This window comes from Eucyclogobius newberryi, unplaced genomic scaffold (genome assembly GCF_026437365.1).
Source record: "Eucyclogobius newberryi isolate DKJ021-1_F unplaced genomic scaffold, fEucNew1.0.hap1 SCAF_21, whole genome shotgun sequence".
In the NCBI taxonomy this organism is placed as follows: domain Eukaryota; kingdom Metazoa; phylum Chordata; class Actinopteri; order Gobiiformes; family Gobiidae; genus Eucyclogobius; species Eucyclogobius newberryi.
Genome location: NW_027315846.1, coordinates 11,024,728 through 11,052,101, shown reverse-complemented (window position 1 = coordinate 11,052,101; position 27,374 = coordinate 11,024,728). Strand labels below are relative to the sequence as shown.

General features: G+C 40.2%; 1 protein-coding gene across 2 annotated transcripts in view; it reads right to left on the bottom strand.

Moving 5' to 3' along the window:
- atrn (attractin) overlaps positions 1-27,374 on the bottom strand; it is a 157,903-nt gene that overhangs the window by 32,746 nt on the left and 97,783 nt on the right. For both annotated transcript variants that reach the window (XM_072457533.1, XM_072457531.1), the window contains exon 26: positions 22,436-22,514. In XM_072457533.1, coding sequence (XP_072313634.1) covers positions 22,436-22,514 — 79 coding nt within the window. The remainder of the gene's footprint in view (positions 1-22,435; positions 22,515-27,374) is intronic.

The window sequence follows — 27,374 nt, the reverse complement described above, 5'->3', positions numbered from 1 at the left end:
AAACCCAGGTTTAGCCCAGGTTTAGCCCAGGTTTAGCCCAGGTGGAGCCCTGGTGGAGCCCTGGTGGATTTAGCCCTGGTTTAGGCCTGGTGGATTTAGCCCAGGTTTAGCCCAGGTTTAGCCCAGGTTAAGCCCAGGTTTAGCCCAGGTTTAGCCCAGGTTTAGCCCAGGTTTAGCCCAGGTTTAGCCCAGGTTTAGCCCAGGTTTAGCCCAGATTTAGCTCAGGTTTAGCCCTGGTTTAGTAATGTACAGTATTTCATGTTTTGTAAGATGTTTCATCGATTCCATTTTACGAAGGGACCTTATAGTCTTGTATGAAGTCTTGCAACATTTCTAAAGTTTTCATTTCTGACCAGATTATGCCACTCTCAAAAGGTGTAGCCTGCAGAGAACATGAATACAAAAATAATGTTTTCAAAGGCCTAGATTTAAAAGCATTTTCTTGCGTCAGGACCGCTTAAGGAACACTGAACTGACGATGAGATGAACTGAAGTGAGGCGAAAAGAAACACTCCAAGAGCCTGAAATAAAGCAATTACAGTGTGATTGTGTGAGAAGGCAGTAACCAAATGACACAGTCTGGCTCTATCTCGCCACAAAGCATTCTGGGTAGTCTAGCTCTGTGCCGCTGCGTTGGTGTTGAAAGCATCATTTGAACTACAGCATCAAGGGTCCCCAATGCCTGTGTGCTTTGTTGTGTCTGGATGAAAACAGGGAAAGTACACAGGATGTCACCTCAAAACAGCGTCCCAAACGGCGCGCCCCGGACGAAGTGAGTGAAGTCTTCAAATGGGGCCTGTACATCTGCAAATGGGGTTTCTGGGGCACTGACGCCGGGGCAGAAGTTCATTATTTTTCTTTAGTTGTCCTGTCACTTGTTAGGGTGTTGAACTTCGTAGGGCAATGTTGCATATTTCAACATAAAAGTACAAAAAAATACAATGTTCAAATCGTTTCAGGCAATGATTGGAATATTTCAGATCTTCAAAGTGAGATTTGTAAGTGATATTGAAATTGAAATAAATATCCGACTAAGTAATAGTTGATTGTGGATACAAACTTGGTATTGATTGGTGTGAGAAACAAAAGTGATAAAGTTTCAGCACTGTTTGTGTTTTGAACTGTACATGTCACAGGGGCTTTGCAAATTTAATGAAACACCTTCTTAATCAATTCTCGTAATCTTGTAGCAAGAAGCAAAACAAACCGTTTAGTTTAGAGCAGAGTTCTGAGGAATAAATGTGATTTGAGTTAAATGGCACTAGAGATGACTTCATGTGTTGCTTAAGGTTTATTTAAAAAGTCTGCTTAGTCCGTCTTTATCACCCTTAAAATCCACATTTTTAGTTCTCAAATTAACATTTTGTGATTGAGTCAAAAACAGATTGATTGAAACATGATTGTTTCTTTTGCCATCATCCATCCCTAGAATCACCATGTGCAACTCCTTTAATAACTCTTAAATTTCCGTCTGCTTCTAAACTCACCATGCTAAAGCTGGTTTACACCTGGCCACACTCGAATCTGCCTCTACTCTGGTCAAATTCAATATGTAAACAACCCCACAGCACCACCGTGACACTGTCTGCATGAATATTACTCCCATTTAATTTAAGTCAACACTTGGCTGTGCACCATCTTTAACTCCTCAGTCTGACTGCAGGGCTTGGTTTAAATACGCCACACTAATTCATGGAGGTGATTTGTTTTTAGCTCAAGCTGAGGCATATTAATGTTTGTTTTGAACACTTCCTCTTTTGGCAAAATGAGCGGTGAAATGTTGCCAGATTTTCCGTTAAACATTTGATCTTTAGGAAATTGAATTAGCGTGTGACAGAGAAATAACACGTCGCCTCCGAATAATATGTTGATTTGATCTGAGAAGTAAAACACATACTTCAACATTTGAGATTCTAAACAACAGAGGTCTATCCGTTACATAAAGGTTACTGGTAGTATGTCAAACGGCCAAAATCTTTATAGTATTCTAGTGGTATATCCTTATAAATACAAATGGCAAGTCAAGAATCGGTCAAAAAAAATCAATAAATCATGCAAATATTCATATCAAATATCACATAGATAGGGTCACTTCCCCACTCAACAGGCATTCAATTCACTGTCATTATGTCAATAGCCATGTTATCGTTTTACCAAAAACGCTCCAGAGTTACAGATGTGGAGAGAAAACCCTGCTCACATTAAGAATGACGTTTTTCAGTTATTATTTTACTGGCTGTACATCATCAGCCACAGAGAGGTCCAGTTGGGACCGATAAAGCAGGATTGTACATATTCAACAACACTGGCACAGATCCAAGGCCTATTTCTATGCACCATCTCAGCGGGGTTAAGATTAGTGAGCTTTAGAAATGTCTTGGGACTTGTACACAAAAAAACTATCATGTTATTTTTGCACTGTATGCTTACAGAGAGATTGTGAATGGCACTGCAGTAAAAAATGTGGAAATACGCTATAAATGCAATGTCTCCAACTCCCGAGAGGACTCTCCTTCAGCCTCCGCAAACCGTGCTGCATTATAAGTATTCTCCATTTGTGTACCTGCTTGTGCTAGCCATTAATTATTTGCATGTTGTTTATTTTCTTTCAGAAGTAAAGCTAATATTTGCAGAGACGGAGGCGCACAGGCAGGAACGTGTCTTACAGAGGAATCCGACTGACAGCCCCGCAGATTATTTTTCCATTTTGATGAATTCACTTCTTGAAGGGGGAGAGTCAGCAGTTAGCTATGCATAGATCAGGCAGTACTACATTACAACCACTTGTCTAACATGTAATTGTTCTTCCACTGAAGCCCTTTGATAGAAATATGCAGTTTTGTCAAACTCACTCCAGTCTTTAAACCCATTCTTTCCTGCCTTTCCATTAAACCCTTTATTTCCTGAAAATTGATTTTCAGTTTCACTCGCCATCGAATACGGTTGACCATTTACTAACAGTTGACAAGATAACTTTTCTTGACTTTCAACAAGTTTAAACCTTTGTAATGAGCCGAAAGTGTACAAATTCAACGTGCACTATGCACCTTTTTGGTTGAGGGTTCGCCACCCTACAGTCTCGATTGTGTTATTGCTCTAGGTCAAGTTACAGGTCAGATCTGTGGAGGGATAACCATGCACACAGACAGAAATAATACATTCCAGATAAATTAGTTTAATACTGTGAAACATTCAAGTCAAAGCAATATCATTTCTAAGAAAAAAAGCTGGTGGCTAATCAAAAATCTATTAAAAGAGTTTGAGAGTACTAGTGTGAGAAAACAAAAGTTTGGGGTACTCGATTTAGCCGCTTTGTGGTAGTACTGTAAAGCCTGACACGGTAAGCGCTTCTTGTTCCGAGACAGTGTGTTGGAGCTTCACGTGGAGGCTGTGACCTTGGCAGGAGGTTGCAGATCAGCGCTCCCTCCCAGTGTGACGTGTGGAGCAGGATTGATCACCTCAGAAACAAGCCTTTTGTTCAGCGCGGTGGTGGACCAGCCAACACTGACCTCAGGAGAGATGAGGTGGAAGACATCTCTCTCTGAATTTTAAAGCTCTGCTCGTGTTAATCTACAGAGGCTGCCGTTAGGGCTGTGCTCAATATATTGTGATATTTTGTGATGGACTTCTGGGCAGTACGTGTATCAATACAGAGATGCGTATCGTGATATGCTTAAACAAAGTCATTTGAAATGTCCGAGATCTACACTTCTGACCCTACAGTCTGCTGAAAATGAGGAGCTGAACATGTGACTTCATCATAGGACAGTTGTATTCTGATATAGAGGACAATGTGAACATGAGATTATAATGCATTTAATCTAAACATAATTTTAGTAAACTTTTAACACCAGTTTTAAGGGATATTCGTAAATCAGGACACGTATTGTATCAAGTTCTGTGTATCGGGATTCGTTTTGTATCGTATTGTGGACCATGTATTGGGATATGTATTGTATCGTCAGGTACTGGGCAATACCCAGCCCTAGCTGCAGTGGTGTAAGGAGAGACTGCACTTATGCTGCTGCTAATGCCAATATAAGCAACTGATGAGCATGTTTGGATAATTTAAAATGATCATTTGCAATAGTATAGGTTGGGTATTTTAAATGATGTTTTACCAACATTACCGGAGAAAAAATACAACCGGTACATAAAAGTCGTAACAAAGCCAAATGTAGTATCATTATGACTACTGCTACAATTGCTCCTGCTAGTGTAATTACTGCCACCGCCAACGCCATAACAACTGAAACTTAGTTATTACCTACAGTATCTCAACAATAGTTTGAAGGTTGGATTTCTAACATGACCCATTTCAGCAGTTCTGACAACTAAATACAATCATTCTAACTGTCAGATTGGGACAATGCCAAAGAGCCGTTTTAATATTCTTTTCTTCCTGCTACACCAAGGTCCCTTTCAAGTCTGTCAAGGATATTCATATTTTGCCAACTGAATGCAGGAATTGTATTTGCACAGATCTGTATTTATCTGATTATTTTCACGTCATAAAATTGTCAATGGGTATTTACTTTGTCTCTTGATGCACTGAAAATTTCACCAAATCCATTAATTTCAGCAAATATGTTTAGAAAGCTTGCAAATACTGCCTTGATACAACTACAGCTTTGAAATGGAAAGTTAAGTGGACTACATAAAGCTGGGTTGTGTGATGTCTGACCCAATTTTACTTTACAACATCTACATAACCTGGCTTCCACTCTTTGCGGTTTATTAACAATGTGCCATGTTTCTATTTCAGGATGGACATGCCCTTGTTTTGAGCATCTCTGGGTCTCTAGTATTTAAGCTGCAGAGTTTGACACATTCTCTCCAGATAAATGTGTTGTTTGTCTCAGATCAGTCAGGTGTTCCTCCCACTTGTCTAGCTGTGGTTACGTCCCACCCACCACCACCACCACCAGAGAAGAACAGACAGCGGGAGGGGGGGACTTCACCTTATCTTACCCACCGGCGAGTGCTATTACTGGGGTGTGTCACCGCTGGAGGGCCTGGAGATGGATGTGTGAAGGTGACTGTGGTTTACACAATCTTCTCAACCCAAAATCATTCCTTGCACTTACATCTTCCCCAATGGTGCACTAGTGGAAGACCGCTCTACAAACTACCATGATGCTTTGTGTCTGGCTTAGGCATTGAACAATTAAATCATTGAGGCTGTAAATTGGACAAAACTTATTCTGTTTGCATATAATAAACATGTTAAATTTAGATGTGGGCAATGTATGAAATTATCAATAATATTGTGAATGCCGTTTTGATTCTGAATGTTGCATTTAGCAGGAATAATTCTGACACCACCACATGGTACATTTTGTGTTTCAATTGACAGAGCATTTACCCCAGAGTTAGATCATTCTAACTAGAAAACTAATAACTACAGTTCAGAATCGTATTTTTACCAGTGCAAAACAGGACCAGTTCCTTTGCAACAATCTGATATACCATATTTTCCGGACTATAAGTCGCACCTTTTTTCATAGTTTTGGCCGGGGTGCGACTTATACTTATATTTATACTTCTATCCGGAGCGATATTATTTGTTATTTTCACACTTGCAACCGCATTTCATACTCCAGTGCAACTTATATATACTTATATATGTTTTTTCTTCACTATTATGCATTTTTTGGCTTATTTCTTTATATACTGATTTATCATTTTACTATACATTGGATATAAAAAAATACTCCTAGTGCATATATTTATGACCAGAGTAGAGGCTGATTATGTTCTTCATCTATCTTGGCAGCCTTCAAAAAAATACTATAGGAATGACTAATGACAATCTCATATGCTAAAACACATACTTGTACCTGCTCATTGCAATTGCATTATCTAGTCATAAATTATCCAGATCAAATATTATTCCTCCCATATTACAGCTATTAAATATGTCTCATTTATTTCTCATTTGCCAGCCATTAGAGTACGACGAGGGGTGCTGTGATGATATGTGCATGTATTAATAGCTCTTTAATGTGTGAACGGGTTGTAAAATCTATACGACCTACAGGGACTTCAACTTGTAGACACTTTTCACTTTTCAATCCAAGATCTAATATCAGTCGAGTCACAGAATTTCACAGCAACAAAGCAACCGTAGGGCACTTTGTTGATAAACTCGATATACTGGACACGATGCTTTGTTTGAGTTTCTGGGAGCTGCTCTTACTTTGCAGAAGCAGTGGGAGAAAATGGCCCCAAAAGCAAAGGTCATGCAGGTGATAGAGTGGTTCATACGTCACAGAGGTTGCACGTTCAATTCTCCTGCTGACAACCCATTTCTCCTTTCTCTAGAATAAGAAAATGTTTTTGGAAACACATGTAACTTGCATTTGAAGGACAAAACTCCGAGCCACAAAGCAGTAAGGTCAACTCAATTCGTAGTGAAGACTGTAATGAACACAGACAGTAGGAGCTGCTCAGGACCCCTGTCTGCCGTGCATCTCCATCTCAAAGCCACTTACCACTCCTTTGAGGACAGTGAAGTTTGAAGTTCAAATCCTGGCAAAAGAGAAGTGGTTTGAGAGAGGAATGAAATAGGCAATATTTTTCAGGAAAGACAATCCATCTCTGAACAGAAATTGAGGTCTTGAGTAAAATTGATCACCAATTCACACCTTCATTCTCAGGCCTAAACCAAAACAAATCAATAACAGGGCTAATCAGAGTATGCTTAGAGGAGTTAAATGCCCCATTAGGGGCACCATAAAACAATTATGCTAAATATGACCCATGAGATAGTTCACACCTTAGACTTGTTAAATAGACCAACAGATACTCCTGACTGTAAGCAGCTAATTTGTGTTTCAGGGTAGTTAACCCCTGTCCCTTCAGACAGATACAAGACAGTTCTTCTCCAGATCTCTGTTTAATGCTCATTTTAATAGATATACAATTTATTCATTGAGTCATCAAGCCTTTACTGCAATATTAGTAGGAAAAACAACAATAGCGCTTAGAGACATTTTCTAACTGATCAAAAGAGTTCTTGCATAAATTGATATACATATAAACACATGTATGTATGTATGTGTATGTATGTAAGCTTGAGTTCCAAAAATACTAACTGGCTCACAGCGAGACCATTTTCCCCGGGTCGAGGGAGCCCCTTAGACTCTGAAGGCAAATTCATCACATGAATACTTGGCTGTACATTAGGGGGCCCTTTAAACTCCCAAGAAAGTCATGAAGCGTTATGTTCAAGAGCAGAGTCTGAGAAAAGGAGGCAAAGAAGCGAATGGAGAGTACATTTCCGCACAGAACAAGCAAAAAAGACTTTGCCAACATTCAAGTTGAACTGACAAAGTGGTGTGCATGAAGACGGAAGAAGGTTGTGCAATATTTGAAAAAAAACGAAAAACATGTAGTAGCCATGACAACGTTAATCGGCATTTATCCATTTACACTTATTTATTTTTACTGTTAAGTAATACCTTGAAAAAGTCCAGCCAGTTAAGAAAAATCATTTCTTGAAACTTTATACAATCTCCATAATGCATTCTCCTTTTTTGAGTAAACTTTATTGTGATGCGTTTGCTGTTGAAAGTTCCATGCTCACTTTACATTGGCTTCAGACTTGTTATCATCTCCCAGACTGATCCAACAGTAAATACAGCGTTATTGTAGAATGCTTCTTTATCCGTGAACACCTGACCATCGCCTCCAAGTGTTCATTACTTACAGTCTCGCACCGCGCTTCAGTCGCAGCAGATGGGCCACTGAAAAGGCTCGGTCGAGTGGGTGAGATTGACAGAGCTATTCTCTGAACCGGCAGCGACACAATGAAGATCTCGAGAAAGCACGAATACGGCACATCAGATTAGTCCCCAGAACTATCCCGTACAGAGATAAGGAGGGTTCCCGTCCTCGCCCCGAACGCATCAGTCCCACAAGCAGATGGCAGGAAGTGAATGGGGTTCACACATGAGCAGGAAACAAAAGTGGAAAACAATCTTTCGCACCTTGCAGCTGTTCAGACACTATGACGTTGGCGTGATACATTAATAATTTTGTGGGATAAGACTGGTGCCGCTCTACTTCCGCGTGCTCAGACTGTTGGACAACACAGACTTTGGATGTCCCCCATAGTGAAGCTTCATTAACAGGGCTGTGAGTGACTAATTTAGCATGTGGCAAAGCTCAACGTGGCCAAAAACAAATAAATGCATCATCTCTCACAGACTGTAAATGGACAAACTGTGAATGGAATTATAACAAAAGGAAACTGTTGACATGTTTAGGTGAATATAATAAAGGAGCCCAAAGCCCTCGTGAATTCTTCTCATTTGACAGGAGTCCCATCTCAATCTCCATTTTCAAGCTCCGCCAGGATTTGCTAGTTTAGGGAGGAATGTGTGTGTTTTAATGCGAATGCCAATTACTAATTAAGAAAAATAATTTAAAGCCATAAAGAAAAGTCTAGTAGATGGGGACATTTTTGCACAAGGTCATTTCATGAATACGTGTGTTTCTGTTATCATTTGTATAACTTAAAAATGTTTATAGTCATCCTCAATTAAAACTCACATGTTGGACGGGAACATCACTTTTTACACGTCCAACATTTTTGGATAGTTTTCGACTTTTCAAATGGAATCATAATAAACAAAAATACAGTCAGTCTCTCCAAGACTGGACTTAATTTGCTCAACTCAGCACAAACATTTCAATTCAACAGGACAATTCTGTAACAGCTTGTGTCACATTTGCCTGACTGAAATCAACCGAGACACATCATTTTACCATTATTGCCTGTTTGCTTTGGCCAGTTGCATGTTTTTGATGGTAAAATTACTCTTGGTTCTGTGTATTGACAAAAGAATAGATTGGCAATCTCTCAAGCTGCACATTGTGGTTGCCTTTTACACAAAATGTTGTTTTAAGTGGATTTTCTGGGCTTTCAAGTAAGCAAGCATTTCATCCTCCTACACAGGCATCATTTAACCCATTTATTAAGCTTCATACATTATTACTCCTCCTTGTAGCAACATGTCAATTGCTCGTCCTTGCACCCATATTGATTCATCGTGTTTGTAGTTTCTGAAACAGTCCCTGGGTAGCCCTTTGTAAACACCAACTTGTGGAGAAAGCGTTTGCTCTTGAACTCTGGTGGCAGTCGAGATTATGTGCTCATTTAGTGAAGTGTGGCAAGTACAGTAAGGCTCATTAGACATGCCTTGATAAAGTACCATTAGCGACGTGACGGCCATGCAAATGAGTCCACTTTTAGGCTGGCAATGAGCGCAGCACTTTGGGCTCCTCTCCGTGTGTTTTTTGAAGGCAGAGGTGGACAAGTGCCCCGCCGCGTGCCCTTGTAGGTGGACTGAAGCATGCGCCGCGCTCAGTAAGAATAATTGTGCCCTTCAAATGGACCGCAGAGGCCATAGTTTTGGTTCTGGATCAGCAGTGCACCGCCTAAGTGTTGCACCATTGCTTTATGAAATATTAAGTTGTTAAGACACATTTTTTAGTTGCACTGCTGAGACTCAACAGTTGCAACTTTATGACACATATCAAAATTGTACTATAATTTGCTCGATTATCTTGGCACCTGTTCAAGTATTCAGCCTCAGTTTGTTGTATAGTACTAAGATTCTGACCTCGCTCTAGAAGCCATTTTAGTATCTCGACTTAGTAGAGGTAGGATGAGACAATTTTCAAAACAAGACGATATTTTGACACGTCCCAAGCCTACGAGTTACTTAGAATGGGGATGAGACCAAATTTGCAGTTCACGCATCACTAGTTGCCAATTCAACGTTTCTTTCTTGAACTAAGGTTTACTGACCACATAATATTAAATGCTATGACAGCAGTGGGCAGAGGACAGAAAAGCAAGATTTACTGGCGTCAACTCAATACCCAGTTGTACAAGGATGGAAAGGCCAAGTGCTAAGGGGCAAGATTTAAAAGGGTATGTATTGATAGTACAGATATTGGTGAAGCATAATAGGGTCGTAGAAACAAAACTTTCCAAAACCGGATGAACTTGCAGAGTCTTTTTTAGACGGATTAAGTTTATATAAGAAAGAATTATGAGACATTTAGCGAAGGGAGACTAAGGAGCAGTGGCAGCAGTCAGGATCACTGTAGTGCACAGAAGGTCATGGATTACAGCGGTCAAAGGTGACACAGTTTTTCACCTGTCAGAAAAGGACAGAGTACGGAGCAGGACAGGGCAGATCAGAGAAGGTCACAGACTTCTGTCCAAACACAAGGGTCAGCACTTTGTGAAGGCCAGGCCAAGGCACAAGGACACACATTGTGACCCATTTCAAAATGACTGCTTAGACCTTTTTTATGTTACAAGGTGTGACAGAGCGCAGTTTTCGCTCAAGAACACGAGGACGGTTCAAACCTCGCCTGAACCCATAATATCATACTAGGGTAAGACACCTCTGCTATCTTGCTTGTGCTTCAACCCCTGTGTTCTTGGTTGTTAAAAGGTAATCGGGTAAATCAGTTTTGTTACAAGAATGACAATCAAGAAAACATAACTTGCTTTTGTGAATTACAAATTGGCAGAAATATGGAGAAAAACAACAAAAAACGACAAAGAAATCAACAGATGCACACTGCCACAATAGGGAGTTTGCGTCAGGTAAAATATTCATCAAAACGCCACACAACCATGGAGGGAAATTGGACATCAACAAACAAAGATCCTGCAAAGTGGGAGGAGGTAGCTGCCAAGACAAAGCAATGACTAGGACAGAGCTAAGGACTTTACTCCGAGAGCAAGCAAAGGAAAACGTACACGTCGAACAAACAAACAAACAGCAGCCCGACTCCCAGGACAACGGCTAAACCTGTCGCACCTGTGCAAGAGTCTGCCACTCCCATATTGGCCTGCACCGTCAGAAAATGCTTCAAACCCTCCACTGTGAACTATCATCTCCCAAGATTGATGGATGCTGATGAGGGCAGCTTAGATCAAATGTCAGCCAGGGTATTTGATAATGGTAATAGGCGGTCATTACCAATCAAAATGTTAGGCTAAATGAATCCATCACAAAGTTGTGTTGAGTTGATGTGAGTTATGCAATACACTAATTCTCTGTTGCATGTTTAGAGCCTGACCTGGTGTCCAGTCTCCTCAGTTTTTCTAACTAAAATGCTGAGTGCCGAGTTCAGGGAGAGGAGCGGGCTTTGTTTTAAACCCTCAGATATGGACTCTGATCTTATTCAGAACTCTGTGTGCACTGTAAACCTGTGCCAATCATCAAAGACTAAGGAACAGAGTCGCGGTGGCGCTGAGGGAGGAGGGGCCAAGCTGTCACACTGATCAATGTAATCTTAAGAACAAAAAAAAATATTTGAGTATTTTAGAAGCAAAATGAAGTCAGTCCAATTCAAGCAATACTCCAGGACGTTTAAGTTTTGATCGACATTTTTATATCCTAAAGGAATGTGATTAAAGAAAATAAGGATTTTACTGTTGTGGGGTCAGCGATCGTGTAGAATCGTTCAATCATGACGTTTCTTCTCAAAATAATCATAACACTAAAATCTGATAATGTGACAGTCGTATACCGTACTTTTTAAACCTGCAGTCAGTACAATGGTGTGTCTAATTTTATAGATTTTACTGACTAACGGCCACAGGCGGGCACTCCTGCAGGAAATGCAAGGGCTAACACACTGTAGAAGAAGACGTAAGGGGACACATTGTGTTTTCTATATTTTAGGCTTCAACATGCTGTGGATAATTGTACTTGCCACTAAAACCCAGTAAAATAAATACATATTAGATTGGATTCTCTAGACCAGGACAAAAGAGGCACCCCTGCACACCTCTACATCACTTTATATCTAAGCAAGTGCCCATGCAACATTTGACTTGGAAAAACGCGTCGGTTTACACATCACAGGCCATTGAGCAGGTTTCCATTCATTTTATGACATAATAGCAGGTCTATCTGACGCGCCCGGGCCTTGACACCTCTGCTGATGTTCATATTTATGTTCTTCAAAGATGGCGGCGGTGGGACGTCCTGTGAGAGTAAAGGGCAGCCTAATGGGGTAATAAATAAGAGACTTTTACGCTGCTTCCTGTGCCTCCGCGCTCACAGCGTTCAGCCTCAGGACAAGTGTAAAAGACCTACAGTAGTTAATCATTCGGGACGGCCGTGATCAAAGACATTATGGCGTTTTTTGCAATACCTCGGGGTGCGATACGTGGCCAATATATGTCGAGTTATGCGTGATCTATGTGTGCGTTAGGGCCGCGATGGATGTTGATAAACAAGCACGCTGTCATGGGAAGATATTAGTGATAATGGAGTAGAGATATTAAAAGATAATAAAACAGGAAGAAACAGAGAGCAAAGAAGTATTTTAAGATGGAAAAATCTCACAGGAGGAACCACAGACATTTCATTTCAAAAGTGTAAAAGTGGTGATTTTTACAGTTCTGGTAAATAAAAGTATTCACTGAAATTAAGGTTTGAGTCAACCATTCTGACTCTTAAAACCACTTCACTGTATCAGACACATTTATTTTGCATTCCTCCCACAAGAAGTTTATAGTAAACACGATTGCAACTGTCCACAATAAAGCGGCAGTCTTCCAGCTGTTCAAACATACCTTGATAAATGGATCTAGTTGGGTCATGACTAACATTATGGAATAAAATGTATCAGAATTTTAAATCAATAATAAACCACAGCATTACACTGTTGTGAAAAACTGGACATACAAAAGCTTAAGACTATTGCATCAACTACGCATTTCTGAATAATGATAATTTAGTCAACACACTTTCATTGTTTGTAAAGAGAGCAATTTCCTTTCAAGCAGTAAAACAGATAAGAGCCATTTTCAAGTCAATAACAATTTTTGGTTCACCGCAAGACAAAACAAGAAACACGATTAGTAATGAACTCATTTTCAGATAAAACACTGACGCAAAGGAAGAACAAAGGGGCATTTTAGATCTCAAAATCTGAAAATTGAAAGCATATCGTTTCAAAAATTTCAATGTGAATTTAGTAAACTGATAAAAAAAATGCATGACTCAAGTCTTACAACAGCAAAAAGCAAAAAAAAGTTGCTTCCCCAAAAACTCACTGTGCGGGAGCGATGAGGTGGAGTGAAATTAGACTTCATGTCCTCGGGCAAAGCAAGTAAAAGCATTGCCGTTATTACAGTATTTTGCGTCATGATGTATGGCCCCTTCCTGGATGCTTCTGTCGGGGCTCTGCTCTAATTAGCTTGCTCGCTCATCTCAAAAAAATGGTGGTGTTAACATTTGTTTGGTTTGCAGGCTGAGGCAAAATATGTTGCATGAGATAGTGAATCTACTTTATCTATTAAAAAAATAAGAACATAGAAAGAAAGAGCAAAGTATATAATTGTTCCACAGCAATGAATTAGATGCATTACAAACGTATCTACATGTCAAAATGCCTTACCAAAACCTTAAAGAAAACATTATGTGTGTGTCTGCTAGTTATAGTCTATGACACCTGTGGATAATTAATTTATCTTGGTATTTAATATATTTATATTGCACTTTGATGCTTTGTTTCTTTTGTTCACTTAAATCAGCTCCTGAAATGCTAACACATTGTGAATATTGCCTCCGTTCTCTCATTGGCTACTGTAAAGCATAGATGGGATAATAGTCACATCACTTTTATTTTATGTTGATTGGCAGCATATTCGCATTGTTGTGGACTTCAATAATTTAATTTTGATCAACAGTAAAATAGTTCTTCCATTGGCATTGAAGAACAATGTGTAACAATAAACTGTGCAACATTTTAATACAAGACCATAGATAATATGTTAGCAAAATAAAATGCCTTAAAACAGAAAAGCAGTCTTTGGACCAAATCCTCCCTGTTACATTTGAAGTAAATATACACGTATAAACAAGCTTTAGCTTAGCATATTGATTATATGAATTTTATTATTTATACATTTCCTAAATGGATAATACCTTATTGTGTCAGAATTAAAACATAGTCCTGCTACCACAGTGCAAATGGGTTCACTACAATCTCATTGATTTTTCAAGTTTATTTGCTTTTATAAGCAAATGCTCTGTGTGTCGTTGAACAAAAAGAGTCTAAGAAGATTAGGCAACACTCGCACGCATGTTGACTAGACTTACTTGACCCTCGTGACAAAGTCACTTGAGACTTGTGACTTGCACATAGGTGACTCACTACCACCTCTGCTGTAAAGTGATTAAAGCTGTAGCTGTGTTTACTGGACTCACATTGACATGTAAATGAGCCATGAAGAGGTGTTAATGATCCTAAATTACGCATGTGATTTAAAGCGGGGTGCATACATTAATGAGGCCAACCATACCTTTAGGCTCATGAATTCACTTCAATAGTTCAAGTCATTTGAAAAGAATGTTGTGCAAACTAATCCTTTAAAATTCACAGTTAAAAGCCAGAAAAACAATACATGTAGCTTAATTAACCCAATTCACACTTTTTGTTTTAGAATCAGCTGCCTATAAACTATTGATTTGACATTACTAAATATATCAGCAGTTATACTGGCTATCGGCACCTCCAACCTCCTTTTATATCGGTATCGTATCAGAACCCCAAAATCCATATCGGTCAAGCCCCATTTTATATATTATACATTCTAAAACTATAATATTGAACCAAAACAACTTGAAAAGAAACAGGTTTGCTGACTTCCAAATTGAAAACTGCAGAGTTGATTTCCACCCTTTTTTTGCATGTCACTGTACTGTACAGTAGTGAAGACCCGAAATAAATAAATCCGAGCACAGAGTAAGTAAAGAGTAGTGGGCGTGTTTCGGGACATTTTGCACATCTTCAAAACAATATTCACTATTCATTCATTTTTCTACCGCTTGTTCCCGTTCGGGGTCGCGGGTGACTGGAGCTTATACCAGTGACTTTGGGCTTTATTCACTTTCTTATCTCAATTTCAATATATTGTCAACCCCGACTTCCGAGCAATGTCATCTTACTCAAACCTCTAACTCTACATACAACTTTCGAGTGGTTAAATGTGAAGGGGGAACAAACATAATGTGGTTAAAATCTCCTAAAAGTGAATTTTGTGCAATCAATCTCCTTTAAATTAAACAAAAGAATGATTACCAAGTTTAATTCTGTATTTTAGAAACACCCCAGGCCAAGCAAAAACACTTCATACAGACAAGCAAGTGGCAGACCGCCTCCAAGAAAAAGTTACATAGTGCACTTTTAAGAATACAATTTTGAACTCTTTGAAATGGTGGGATTTTCTTTCCAAAATGATTAAAAACCCAGGCCACGCTGAACCCAAATGTCCCATAACCCAGCGCTGACAGTTGCAGAGGGACTTGTGAGTAAAAGGCCACTGCTGCTCAGGTCTGTGCCATCTGGAAGTCCCCTCTCCTTCAAAAGGAACTGGAGGCTTTGATTAACACCGCACACTGCACCACGCAACGCCTGGTATATGCAGACAGATGCGGCGGACACGTGAGAAGAGAGATCTCAAACAGGTCATGAACATATTTATATCCCGAGCCTTGAAGTTCAGAGTGAAACGCTTCCAGATGTGCAACGGGCCACCGCAGAAAACGCAACATCGGACTCAAGTTCTAGAAACATTTGGTATGCAAAGGTTTAAGTATTTATGGTCGAGGGTTTGTCACCTGCTCATCTCCATGGAGGTTATATAGCTTTTCCTGGAATGTTACATAATTATAGAATTAAAGGACATATATTAAATAATACAAATTTAAAAAGCTCATATCTATACTTTTCTTTTAATCATATTCTAACAATGTCCCATCACCAAAACATACCTGGAGTTGTATTTAGCTTTATTCACGATAGTTTGATAAAGGCGTTTGAAAGTCCTCTCCCCTCAGAGCTTCAAAAACACTCTATTTTGAATTTCCCTGATGTCTGTTAGGTCGAGCTCCGAAAGCTTCGGTGCTGTTTATAAGTCCGTAAATCATAACTTGACTTGTTCTGAGCATTTTTGCCAGAAATTTCATTCATTACAACTGCGTTTTTACAGACGAAAGCTAGCATTTGTTTACCTGATTTATGTAATTCCCTCTACAGCCAGCCAAAAGTTATTATGGCGTCAAGAGTGCAATACATGGATGTGTCAACTCCAAACCACCTCAACTAGACAAAGCCACAAGGCTGCAGAGAGATGTTTATGATTACCACGTTCCTACTAGATTTGCTTTAGGAACATAAATACATTTAATGGGCTGCCCAGGGATAGTCTAACCTCGGATTCAGGAGGAGCAGAGTGGTTTTCGTCCCGGTCGTGGAACACTGGACCAGCTCTATACTCTCCATCGGGTGCTCGAGGGCTCATGGGAGTTTGCCCAACCAGTCCACATGTGCTTTGTGGATCTGGAGAAGGCTTTCGACCGTGTCCCTCGGGGTGTCCTTTGGGGGGTGCTCCGGGAGTACGGGGTCCGGGGCCCTTTGCTCAGGGCTGTCCGGTCCCTGTATGACCGGAGCAGGAGCTGTGTTCGCATTGCCGGCAGTAAGTCAGACCTGTTCCCAGTGCATGTTGGACTCCGCCAGGGCTGCCCTTTGTCACCGGTTCTGTTCATAATTTTTATGGACAGAATTTCTAGGCGCAGTCAGGGGTCGGGGGGTGTCCGGTTTGGGGACCACAGGATCTCATCTCTGCTGTTTGCAGACGATGTTGTCCTGATGACTCCATCAAACCCGGACCAGCAACATGCACTGGGACGGTTTGCAGCCGAGTGTGAAGCGGCTGGGATGAGAATCAGCACCTCCAAATCCGAGGCCATGGTTCTCGACCGGAAAAAGGGGGCTTGCCCTCTCCAGGTGGGTGGGGTGTCCTTGCCCCAAGTGGAGGAGTTCAAGTATCTCGGGGTCTTGTTCACGAGTGAGGGAAGGATGGAGCGTGAGATCGACAGGCGGATCGGTGCAGCGGCTGCAGTGATGCAGTCGCTGCATCGGACCGTTGTGGTGAAGAGGGAGCTGAGCCGAAAGGCAAAGCTCTCGATTTACCGGTCGGTCTGCGTTCCTACCCTCACCTATGGTCATGAGCTTTGGGTAGTGACCGAAAGAACAAGATCGCGGATACAAGCGGTCGAAATGAGTTTCCTCCGCCGTGTGGCTGGGCGCTCCCTTAGAGATAAGGTGAGGAGCTCGGCCACACGGGGGGAGCTCGGAGTAGAGCCGCTGCTCCTCCACGTCGAGAGGAGCCAGCTGAGGTGGCTCGGGCATCTGTTCCGGATGCCTCCTGGGCGCCTCCCTCGGGAGGTGTTTCAGGCATGTCCCACCAGGAAGAGGCCCCGGGGAAGACCCAGGACACGCTGGAGAGACTATGTCTCTCGGCTGGCCCCCCGGAGGAGTTAGAGGAAGTGTCTGGGGAGAAGGAAGTCTGGGAGTCCCTGCTCAGACTGCTGCCCCCGCGACCCGGCCCCGGATAAAGCGGCAGAAGATGGATGGATGGGCTGCCCAGTTCAGCCACAAACTTTCCAGAAAATAAATCACAATTATATTATTGAAATTAATGGTTGATCCAACTGAAACAATGTAACTTGAAGCAGACGCGTCCCACTGGGCAGACATAAAAAGAGAAATCCCCGGGGAACCATTTGGTATTCAAACTTTCATTATTTCACATTCACTCTGGTGACCTTTTGCCCTTTCAACACTTGCTGCCATATTTTCGAGAGAAAGTTTCTAGAATTTATAACAATAGAAGTAATTTCATTATTTTTTGTGGCTTGAATCACCATAAAACCAAGCCTGATAAAACGATAAAGAAAATTCATACAAAACTTATTTTTAATGTATTTATTTCATTTAGAAAAGTTCAAATATTCAACATCTGTTACTGGAAATAAATGGGAAATAACCACGCTCTGGGAAATGCAGAACTTTGTGTAAAAGTCTAGTGAGCATGGTTCGAAGTTTGCATAGAAAAACAGTATCTACATGATCATGATGCCCTTGATTGCACCACAAATGCTTTGAAATCAAAATGCAAAAGAATTCCCTTCATCTGCCATCTGGAAATAGTCCTCAGAAGTTGGGATCTGATTGTGAAATACGTGAATATATTTGCAGGTAAAATAACAAAACAATAACATTTAATGAGGATAAATGCAAGAACAGGAGTGTAATATTCTGATCATGAATCAGATTTTAGGATTACAGACCCGCATTTTACCTGTCAGAGCTGCTGTCTGTTCACGTCCCTCCCAGGACACTTCGCTCTGCAGACCTGCTCTTCTTAAATATTCCACTGTTGCTGTCCCAAGACTTTGATGAAATAGTCTGCCCTTCAGTATTAGATCGGCCTAAAGTGTAAATTGCTATAAAACCGGACCCAATACCCTGTTTTTATCAATCATCCCATCTTAAACCAACAGTTGAAACAGGGTTTTCACCCTCATATTAATCAGTTGACAATTCTTTAAATTTGTCTTATTAAAAACAAATAAAATGGCTTTCAATCTGAATTAAATGAACAAATAAGTATGTCTTAACAATAAGGCAATTCAAGACAAAAACAAATTTCAAACTTTTTCCCCCAAAGTCTGAATGTCTGAGCCCTCTGACACCAGTCCGTCTAACAATGCCTGTGACAGTGTGACACTCTTAAACTCCCTTCTTAAACCCAAATGACAAGCAGACGACAGAGCTCGGGGCTACTGGCTGGAATCTCGCAGCCCCGGCAGTGACCACAGCAAATGCAATAGCCCTCATTTGCACCGTGGCGGCCCTGAACACAGGGTGAGCGCGGGCGTAATGAGATGTAAATGTGTGGTACTGTACAGCTGATGCAAGGTCCCGGTAACGCACGGCAAACGGAGCAAGAGTGGGACGAAGCCCAGAGGGAGGCATGGAGTCTGCGGGAAAAGGAGAACGACCGCACATAATTAAAAAATAAATATATAAAACAACCTAACACAAGCAGATTAGCCTGTCTGATGGAAATTACACACCACAGATTTCACACAGTTCAAAGAATATGCACAGGCTAATTATGTATATTTCTGCATGAGCGAAGCAAGGTATATTTAGAAAGAAAAATCTAGAACAAAAATCAACATAATGGTGGTGAGAAATCTGAAGGCCAAACATAATTTATATAAAAATGCAATGATATCATGATATAAAATCTTTTCATTTTAGATTTAAGGATAGAAATTAATACCCAAAACTATTTTAAACAAATTCTATTGGTTAGAATTATACAATCATAATCAGAGTAAGCTTAATTGCATTGTCTGAACTATTCACAAATTAAAGAATGAGATTCAAATAAAATTACACCTGGCAAAAATTTAATCCAAATACTATTAAATGTCCTTGAAACTCCAGAAACCACCAGCACAGGCTTAACCCTGTGGTTGAGGTAAACAAGATTTAAATGCAACAAGAGCTCAAAGTTAGTCATTAACAGATGATGATTATGCTTCAGGTTGAAATTAATTACCGTCATTTTCTGTGGAAACATTTGGGAAGAGATTAAGAGGAGAGGGTGAAGGGGAACTGAAAAGTTTGGAGGAGATAGACCCACCACATCCATCAACCTCCAATACTGTTTATGGAGTACTGTTTGTACTCACTTTTTAACCCTCTAGACACGTTTAATCATTATCGTAATTATGGTGTAATGCATCATGGTAGAATCTAGTTGGACTTAATTTATACATCGCTTTTGATAATGTTGAGAAATTTACAGAATTGGTTTTGTTGAAGTCTCTTACACTTGTCACTTCTCCAATTTCTCTCCAAAATATGATTGCATTTACTGGAATGTTCCACAGTCTAGCATCAAACCTTTGTTCAATTAGGTGTTTCTATTAATCCAAAATATCTTGAAGAACATGTTTTTTTATTATAGAACTGCATTTGATCAGGCATTCTCCTTCGTAAGAGCATCCTAACTGTGGAACATGGCCGCGCCAAGTCTCTCCATGGCCTAGCACCAAAGTACATCTGTGACATTTAAGTGCTTTTATTGATGCATTGTGATTTATAGTGTATTGTGTTTTAATCATTGTAAAGCACATTGAATTGCATTTTGCATGAATTGTGCTCTATAAATAAAATGTAACTTTTTGTTAGAACAAAGGGGACTCTCTGATGGCTTCAGAGAGTCCCCTTTGTTCTAACAAAAAGTGGCTAGTGAAAAACACAGATTTGTGAGCAATGACTGTACATCCTTTTATTTGTCTTTGTAAAATATGATTTTACTATATTTGTATTTTTATTTTATGTGTATTCACATTCAGGATGCCTTCTTCAAATCTGGCAACATTTCAGGTGTAATGTTCCCTTTCAAATAAATGTATATAAAAATATATGGAAAGTCATAACATCTCCATGGAGACAACCAAGTATCTCCACAAAAGTTACACAGTACACGTTTAAATGAGTGGGTGGAATATTTCTCCCCTTCATTTTTTACTTTACTTTTAACCAAATTTCAATAGTTCATGTTTTACAAGATAGAAAAGGCCACTTTGTGCTGTCATATGGTCCACTACAGCAGCTGCAGCAGGTCAAGAGGTATACAAAAGTGCAGAGCCAAGCACTCAAAAGTCAGGCCTGCAAAAGCACTATATTTAAACAGCCATTCATCCAGGTCAGCAACATGTCACAAAATGATTTCTCTCTGAAGCTAAAATGTATTATTCAACATAGAGAAAGACCATCAACTTTCTGTCCCAAACTGTCCCTGCGGCAGTAAACAACTCAATCAGTTCAGCTCAATGCTTCCATATCGCTCCTGCACTTCTCCTGTTTACCTCTGCAGCCCCATGCCTCACACAGAGCAGGTTAAGCACAGTCACCTAGACAATCACTCGCAGAAATGAATAGGCCAAGATTCAGCTGCCATCTCGGCAACGATACAGGGCAAACGCTATGGCTACAGAGCCTATAGACATGGACTCAAGTATCCTTTAGCTACATTTATATACATTTATATAGGACTGATTATTTCACTTTTCAACATATCGACTATCGGCCTTAAATCTCCAAGAGGGGCCGATATTTTGTTTGGGCCAACACGCTGCCTAAAGAAGACACATACAGCTTTATATGTTGTTTATTACGTAACATGTTGAGTGAGAAGTGAGAAGCGGGCACTGCACAACACGTAATAGATATTGGCCAAAAGTATTGGCAGAGCTTCTGGGACATCGGTCTCTCTGGATTCTAAACATTCAGTATTAGAATCAGCCATGAAATAAACCCTTATTGGTCAATCGATATAAAGGCCCAAAATGATGTCTAAAATGGCAAATTTATACTTTCTTTAGTGAGAATCTTTGGTTCAAAACCGTTCAGAATCAATTATTAAAGGCCTTTCCCCAAAACTGCAGAACAAAACTTCATTGAACATACATGGGACTCACATTGTGTAAAGTTCAATATCCATATATCAATAATGCAAGTCACTAACAAGCTGCATGTGCACTACTTTATTCACTTTGAGGCATCTAGTAATTTTATTTCATACAATTCGGAATGCGTTTTGTGAATTCATTTTTGTGCAGTAACAGCTTTGGCTGTATCTGCATCAATTTGTTGTTACTATCTTAATACAATAGCATGGCATACATCCTCCACAGTAAGTCTAGTTATAAGCAGAGCAGTTTTTCACACCGATATCGCTATGGTACATTTTATGAACTTTGCAGGTATTTTATCTCACCTCCAGCCCCAAAACACAGCGAAGGCAGATCCACGTGCCGTAATCACACCTCCGCAATGTATGATGCACCATTTATTTCGTCGTAGCTTCTTTGGGCACTTTAGTCAATTGGGAAAGCAATCATCCGGAGATAAAAGCTTGCATTAGTCTGTCAGAACAATGGTCTCCTTCAAACGAGAGTCAAAAAGACAAACTCAAAGCAGATGGAGAGTTTGTTCCAAGGATCTTTAGCTAAATGCACTTTGTGGCCAAAGTAGTAATCAAAATGTATCCCTCAGATAGAGTACTTTCAAAAGAGACACTCTTGTTTGATGATTACATTTGGCACATATGTGACGACAAAGCTTTTTATTATGAATTGAGCAAAGAGTAGTGAGAGTGCAATAAGTAATGCAGTTAACAACCAGAAACCAGAATTAAGACTTAAGACTCCAGGTTGAAAAACAGCAAATGGACAATAGCTTTGCAACCATCATATAGATTCCTGTAATGCACAGCTTTTCTGAGAATACATCCCCCTCTTTCTCTGATCGACAACATTTATATTGATATTACTAGTCTACAATTCTAACAGTTTTAGCAGCAGCAGGGTTTTTTTCTTGGCCCTTTCACAGTTCTAGCCACAGCTGAGCGTATCCATGGGAAACCACCACATACAGCACGGTGCTAGCATGTTATTTCTGATGTGTAAAACGCATGTAAAAGTGCAGTGTCTTTATGAACAAAGAGCTTCAGACGTACCTCTCTCCGCCGCGATGCCCAACAGCTCTGTTTGATTTTCCACACCACGGCAGCCACGAGCAGCAGAGACAGGAAGCAGCTGAGGGATGAGAGAAGGGTGGAAAGTGAAATGACAATAGATTAAATACACTGACTAAAGACGTAAAGCTACACATTTCGATCGTTTGTTCAATCCTGCCAATGCATGCAGTTGTTGTGTCTGTAGGAGAGAAACTCCACATTCATGCATAGAAAAAAAACTGTACAGACTGTATATACACCTTTAACTCATTTTCCTTGCGATTTTTTGTATTAAAGGAGAAAACTTTCAGTTGATAGTCAATCCAGCATAATCATAATGGATCGACTTCAGAGTATTATCCACTTCCCCCAATCATAATGTCATAATAATTGGTGTATTTGGAAAAAGTCTATATGTATAAATTAAGAGTATATTTGTTACTTGTAAACTACTCTTTTAACCCTGGCACATTCATTGCAAACAGTGAATAATTAAAGTTGAGAAGTGTAATCTTACAACAGAAACAATTGTAAAGTGTGAAATAACACGGGGGTTTCACAGGAACAGAAGTTTCCATCCCAGCGTTTGACATCAGTTCATGTATTTAGTGGGGACATGTTTGAAATAAGCCATTATTTCACCAGGCGTGAAAAAAACATGCAGAAGTTGATCAAATATTCCACTTCTGCTGAGTTTCCAACTGTTGTCCTGTGTTTAGGGATCCTGCACTCGGTGCGCAGTTGGTGGAGTTGATGCAATTTTCAGGTTCCAGTTTCAAAGTGAGAAATCAGAGGAGAAATTTAGCAGGAAGTGCAAGCGTTTGACACGCAGTAGAAGAAGACGTCAGTGGACAGTGGTCACTGTCCAGGGGACATGTTGTCTTTCTATATTTTAAGCTTCAAAATGCTGTGTGTTTTATTATGATTCAACTCGTATTGGATTCTTGGTTCCAATATGACCCCTGCATATTTGACCTGATCTATATCAAACCTCACAACATGTGCTCATAAAATCATCCCGGACACTGCAACAACAGTTGACCATTAGGGTTTGAGATGCAACTGTAGTGTCAAAGTTGTTATTACAGATTTATCATAAAATACCAAATTGTGATTTTACTGCCATATTGCAATTAGATTTGACGTGTCTTTTTGTGAACTAGCGATTAGTTTCACAGAGCTAATTGAAATTATTATGAGCTGACTGAAAAATTAACTGCTAAACTATTACACGAACATGTTTGTCGAGGTCTAATTACATAAGATCCCTCAAAACAAGATGTTATTGTGGCCTTTTTGAGCAAGCCTCTGACTTTTTCTATTCTGGCCATTCAGTTTGGTTTTGAATTGTGCAAATACTCATACTCTGGTAGAGTATGTCAAACTCAAATCAAAATCACAATTTGAAGTGTCGCAATACCAAAGCTGACCGATCTCCAGATGTTGCGCTCGGCTTGGCCATCATGCAGCCCACTAGGCTACATGCTACTATGCTACTTCTCAAATGTTGGTGCCCCTGGGTGTGTTTGGTGCACCGTGAACTGAATTCCATAACCAAATTGCAATTGTCAGAAAAATCACATTTAGATTTTTCTCCCCCAAATTGCTGCTGCCATATTCTGCAGCAAAAACACCACACTGTGTTGCCATGAACACGTATCAACCCAGATGCAACAACCTCCAACATGTTAAATCACACGCAGATGTCTTAATCCATCTTCACACGTGTTGGTCATATCGTATCGTATCCCAGAATCCTTTCAGTGCCCTCCCGGCTGACACTAACCCCGGCCTCTGGTGTCCCAATTACCGAGAACGAAGGCCATGGTGGTTTAAATGCACAAATATGAAACGGCACATTCAAATAAGCTTTCTATTTTAATCTATTCCTGCAGACACGGTGCCAGAGACCTCATTATGTCACGGCAAAGCTGCAAGATTCAGGTTGAATTAAATATGCTTTTCAACTTCTGTGTTTTACAAATGCGTTAAAGAGTATTGAGGGAATCTTAGCTATACATCTGACAATTGGTAACCTAGAATATAACTTATCTATCCATGGGATTCAGGGTGATGAAAAATTAGCACAGTGGCCATAAATATGAACCACTCTATACACAATCTTTTGAATGCAAGAAGTTCTCAAAATGGCGCCTATAAACAGGAAGCTTAAACCCATGAATTGCTGAGGCATGCCAACCAGTGCAGCGCACAAACATGATTATTTCCACATAAATCTTCATCACAGTTTCCCTGAGGGTCCGATTATGCATTGTTTGGCATAGTGACTTATGCTGCCAGTTGTTGAAAATAAAAAGACATCAAACTATTTGCAATTCATCCCCTGGCGTAACACAATAAATTCAAATTTATGAATAACGTAGAATAAAATTGGTCAGTCCCAAAAAGCCTATTACACTTAAGAGTTTTCAAAACAGAGGTAAATTACTACAGCCTTGGACGAGCCTCTGGAATGGTGCGGTGTTATTATGCATGACACGAAATGCAACGACCTCTTATGTGGAAGAGACTTTGTTTACATAATGTAATATTTCTGGTTTAGTTTGTAGTTCATCACTTTCATGATTTTTTTGGGGAGGCAGATAGGCCATATATTACCTTAAATCTTGTGTTCTTTCATAACACAACCTGCTTATGATTCAGTGATGTGGCTATAAAATGTTTTTTGCTTTCTAAAGGTGGAACAATTTAGCACATACCTGGCTGCAGGTATAAACAATGTCTGAGTGCTTCAATTGATGCAATATTTTATTCTGCAAAATTTAACTGTAGGAATTCATCATAATGACAATAATCAGCCTATGGTGGGATATATGGCGATACCAGCCTGATCCTCTGAAGGCTAAGCAAATGCCCCATGTCGAGCCATAACTGTCCATCCAATTTCTTGGTAGATAACAAAACCTATATAGTTAGATTTGTCCTTAAACTTGTCATTGCATACTTCCTGTGGTGCATTAAAAGTTGTATTCATGACTTACAGTATGTACAGCCGCTAAAGCCAAGCAACGTGCCGTTTTACGCGTCAGGCTTCAAGGTCTGTTTTAGAACTAGAGGACTGCTGATGTTTGAAAAGATATGCACAACCAATCAAACGCCTGGAAACAGCGGGAGACAAGAGTGTACCGGGACAAAGCGCAGGAGGAGAGGAGCGCGAGAGGTAGGAGAGACGGCAAACTTTGCAGACAATGAGCTAAAAAGTAAGATCTGAATTTGACTTTAGATCTAAAAGCGGCACCGTTAGGACGCTACTGTATCACCTTCTCTGTGAACGCGTTTTATACCTGTGCTTCGTCTCACAGCCAGAGCAACTAACAGAACTGTCTGCAAGCTGCTGCCAAAAAACGAACGCTAATTAAACACGCACTCTTTCAGACGCATAAAAGTCACCCGGTTGTCTCCATGGAGATGTTTTAATTTGTTTGGAACATCATGGCGTTGTTATCCATATCTATCATTTTATTTAGTTCATTACAGGCATTTATTGCTCAGAAACGCCTCACTTATGCACAGATGTTAGCCTGTTGTCATCCCCTGCTTGCCCCCATGGACATCCCCATGCCATCCTCTGGAACATTCTCGGCACAGTAATAAAATATCCATGGGGACAAGAGGAAGCAGACCCTCAACCAGAGAAGTTACGCAATGCAACTTTACGTAATCAAACATGCACCGATTAGCTATGAAATTATGACAGTCCAAAAAAAAACACAGAAACAAATAAGCCCTGTGTATTCTCCATTTCTAGCTAATCATACATTCCATCATAAAAGCATGAACATGTTCAGTAATTTGTATTAATATGCAAATTAGAGTGAATTAGTTTATTTTTGTATCTCTATGAATTGAGTTTTAACTGGTTGGGAAAATGTGGTGGTTCCCCATGACAAATATTTGGGGCTGATTGGTCGAAGTGCCACAGCCGCAGAACAAGCAGACATATCACAGACAAGTTTCCTGTCCACAATTATCATTAGATAGCTACAATGGCAATAACCCCTTTTTTTTTTTTTTAATTCAGACTATTTTCCCAAACCATCCCAGCTTGTATTATGTGAAATCTCTCTGTTTCATATTTCCAAGACAACTTATTAATGTAAAAACTAGCATGTCTGCAAAAAAACAAGCTCCTATCTTTCTCAACTACTGCATCAATAGCTGATTCACCGCTAAAGGCATCTTCTGTTAATGTACCTCTCCATAATAAACTATTCTAATTTAATTTCGCCTTCCGCTGTGGATTCAGCTGGCACAGTTCATTGATCATTTTGGGGACCTGGGCGCGTTGTTTTATGGTGGTCTTATACCTATTTTGTTGCCACCAACTGTTCACGTCCCTGCTTTGGCCGAAAATGTCAACCATATGCTCCCACTGTGCTGGCACCGGGCACGCACCAGATTGGATATCTATTTAGCCACTGCTCTGCTCACTTTAAGACCTCCCCACTCCACACAATGGCCAGTGTCTTTTCCAGCCTCATAATGATGCATAATTAGGAAACAGACGCATAAACATTTGCATCACAACAGACACTGGTCATTTAGATGCTTCTGAATGGCCCGACAACACTAGGAATAAAATACAACTTTTCAGAGTGTACACGCTTTAAAATGACCAAGCTCTTTGCCAGTGGTGCAGTGGTTAAATGTGTTGCACTTGTGTGGTTGCTGCCACCGCCGAGTTGTGGTTTGGCCCTTGACATTTGCTGAATGTCTCTCCCCCGCTCTATCCCACTTTCACGCAACAACTGTGATGTCTAACAAACAAACAAAAATAACCAAGCTGTGTCTCAAGCGTTGATATAATCTTAAAGTCATGGCAGGTGGGAAAATTGAGTAACAGAAAATATACTGCTGCTTTAGCACATTTTGTACATCTTTAAAGACATAACTGCTCTAAGTTGTAGAATTCAAATGG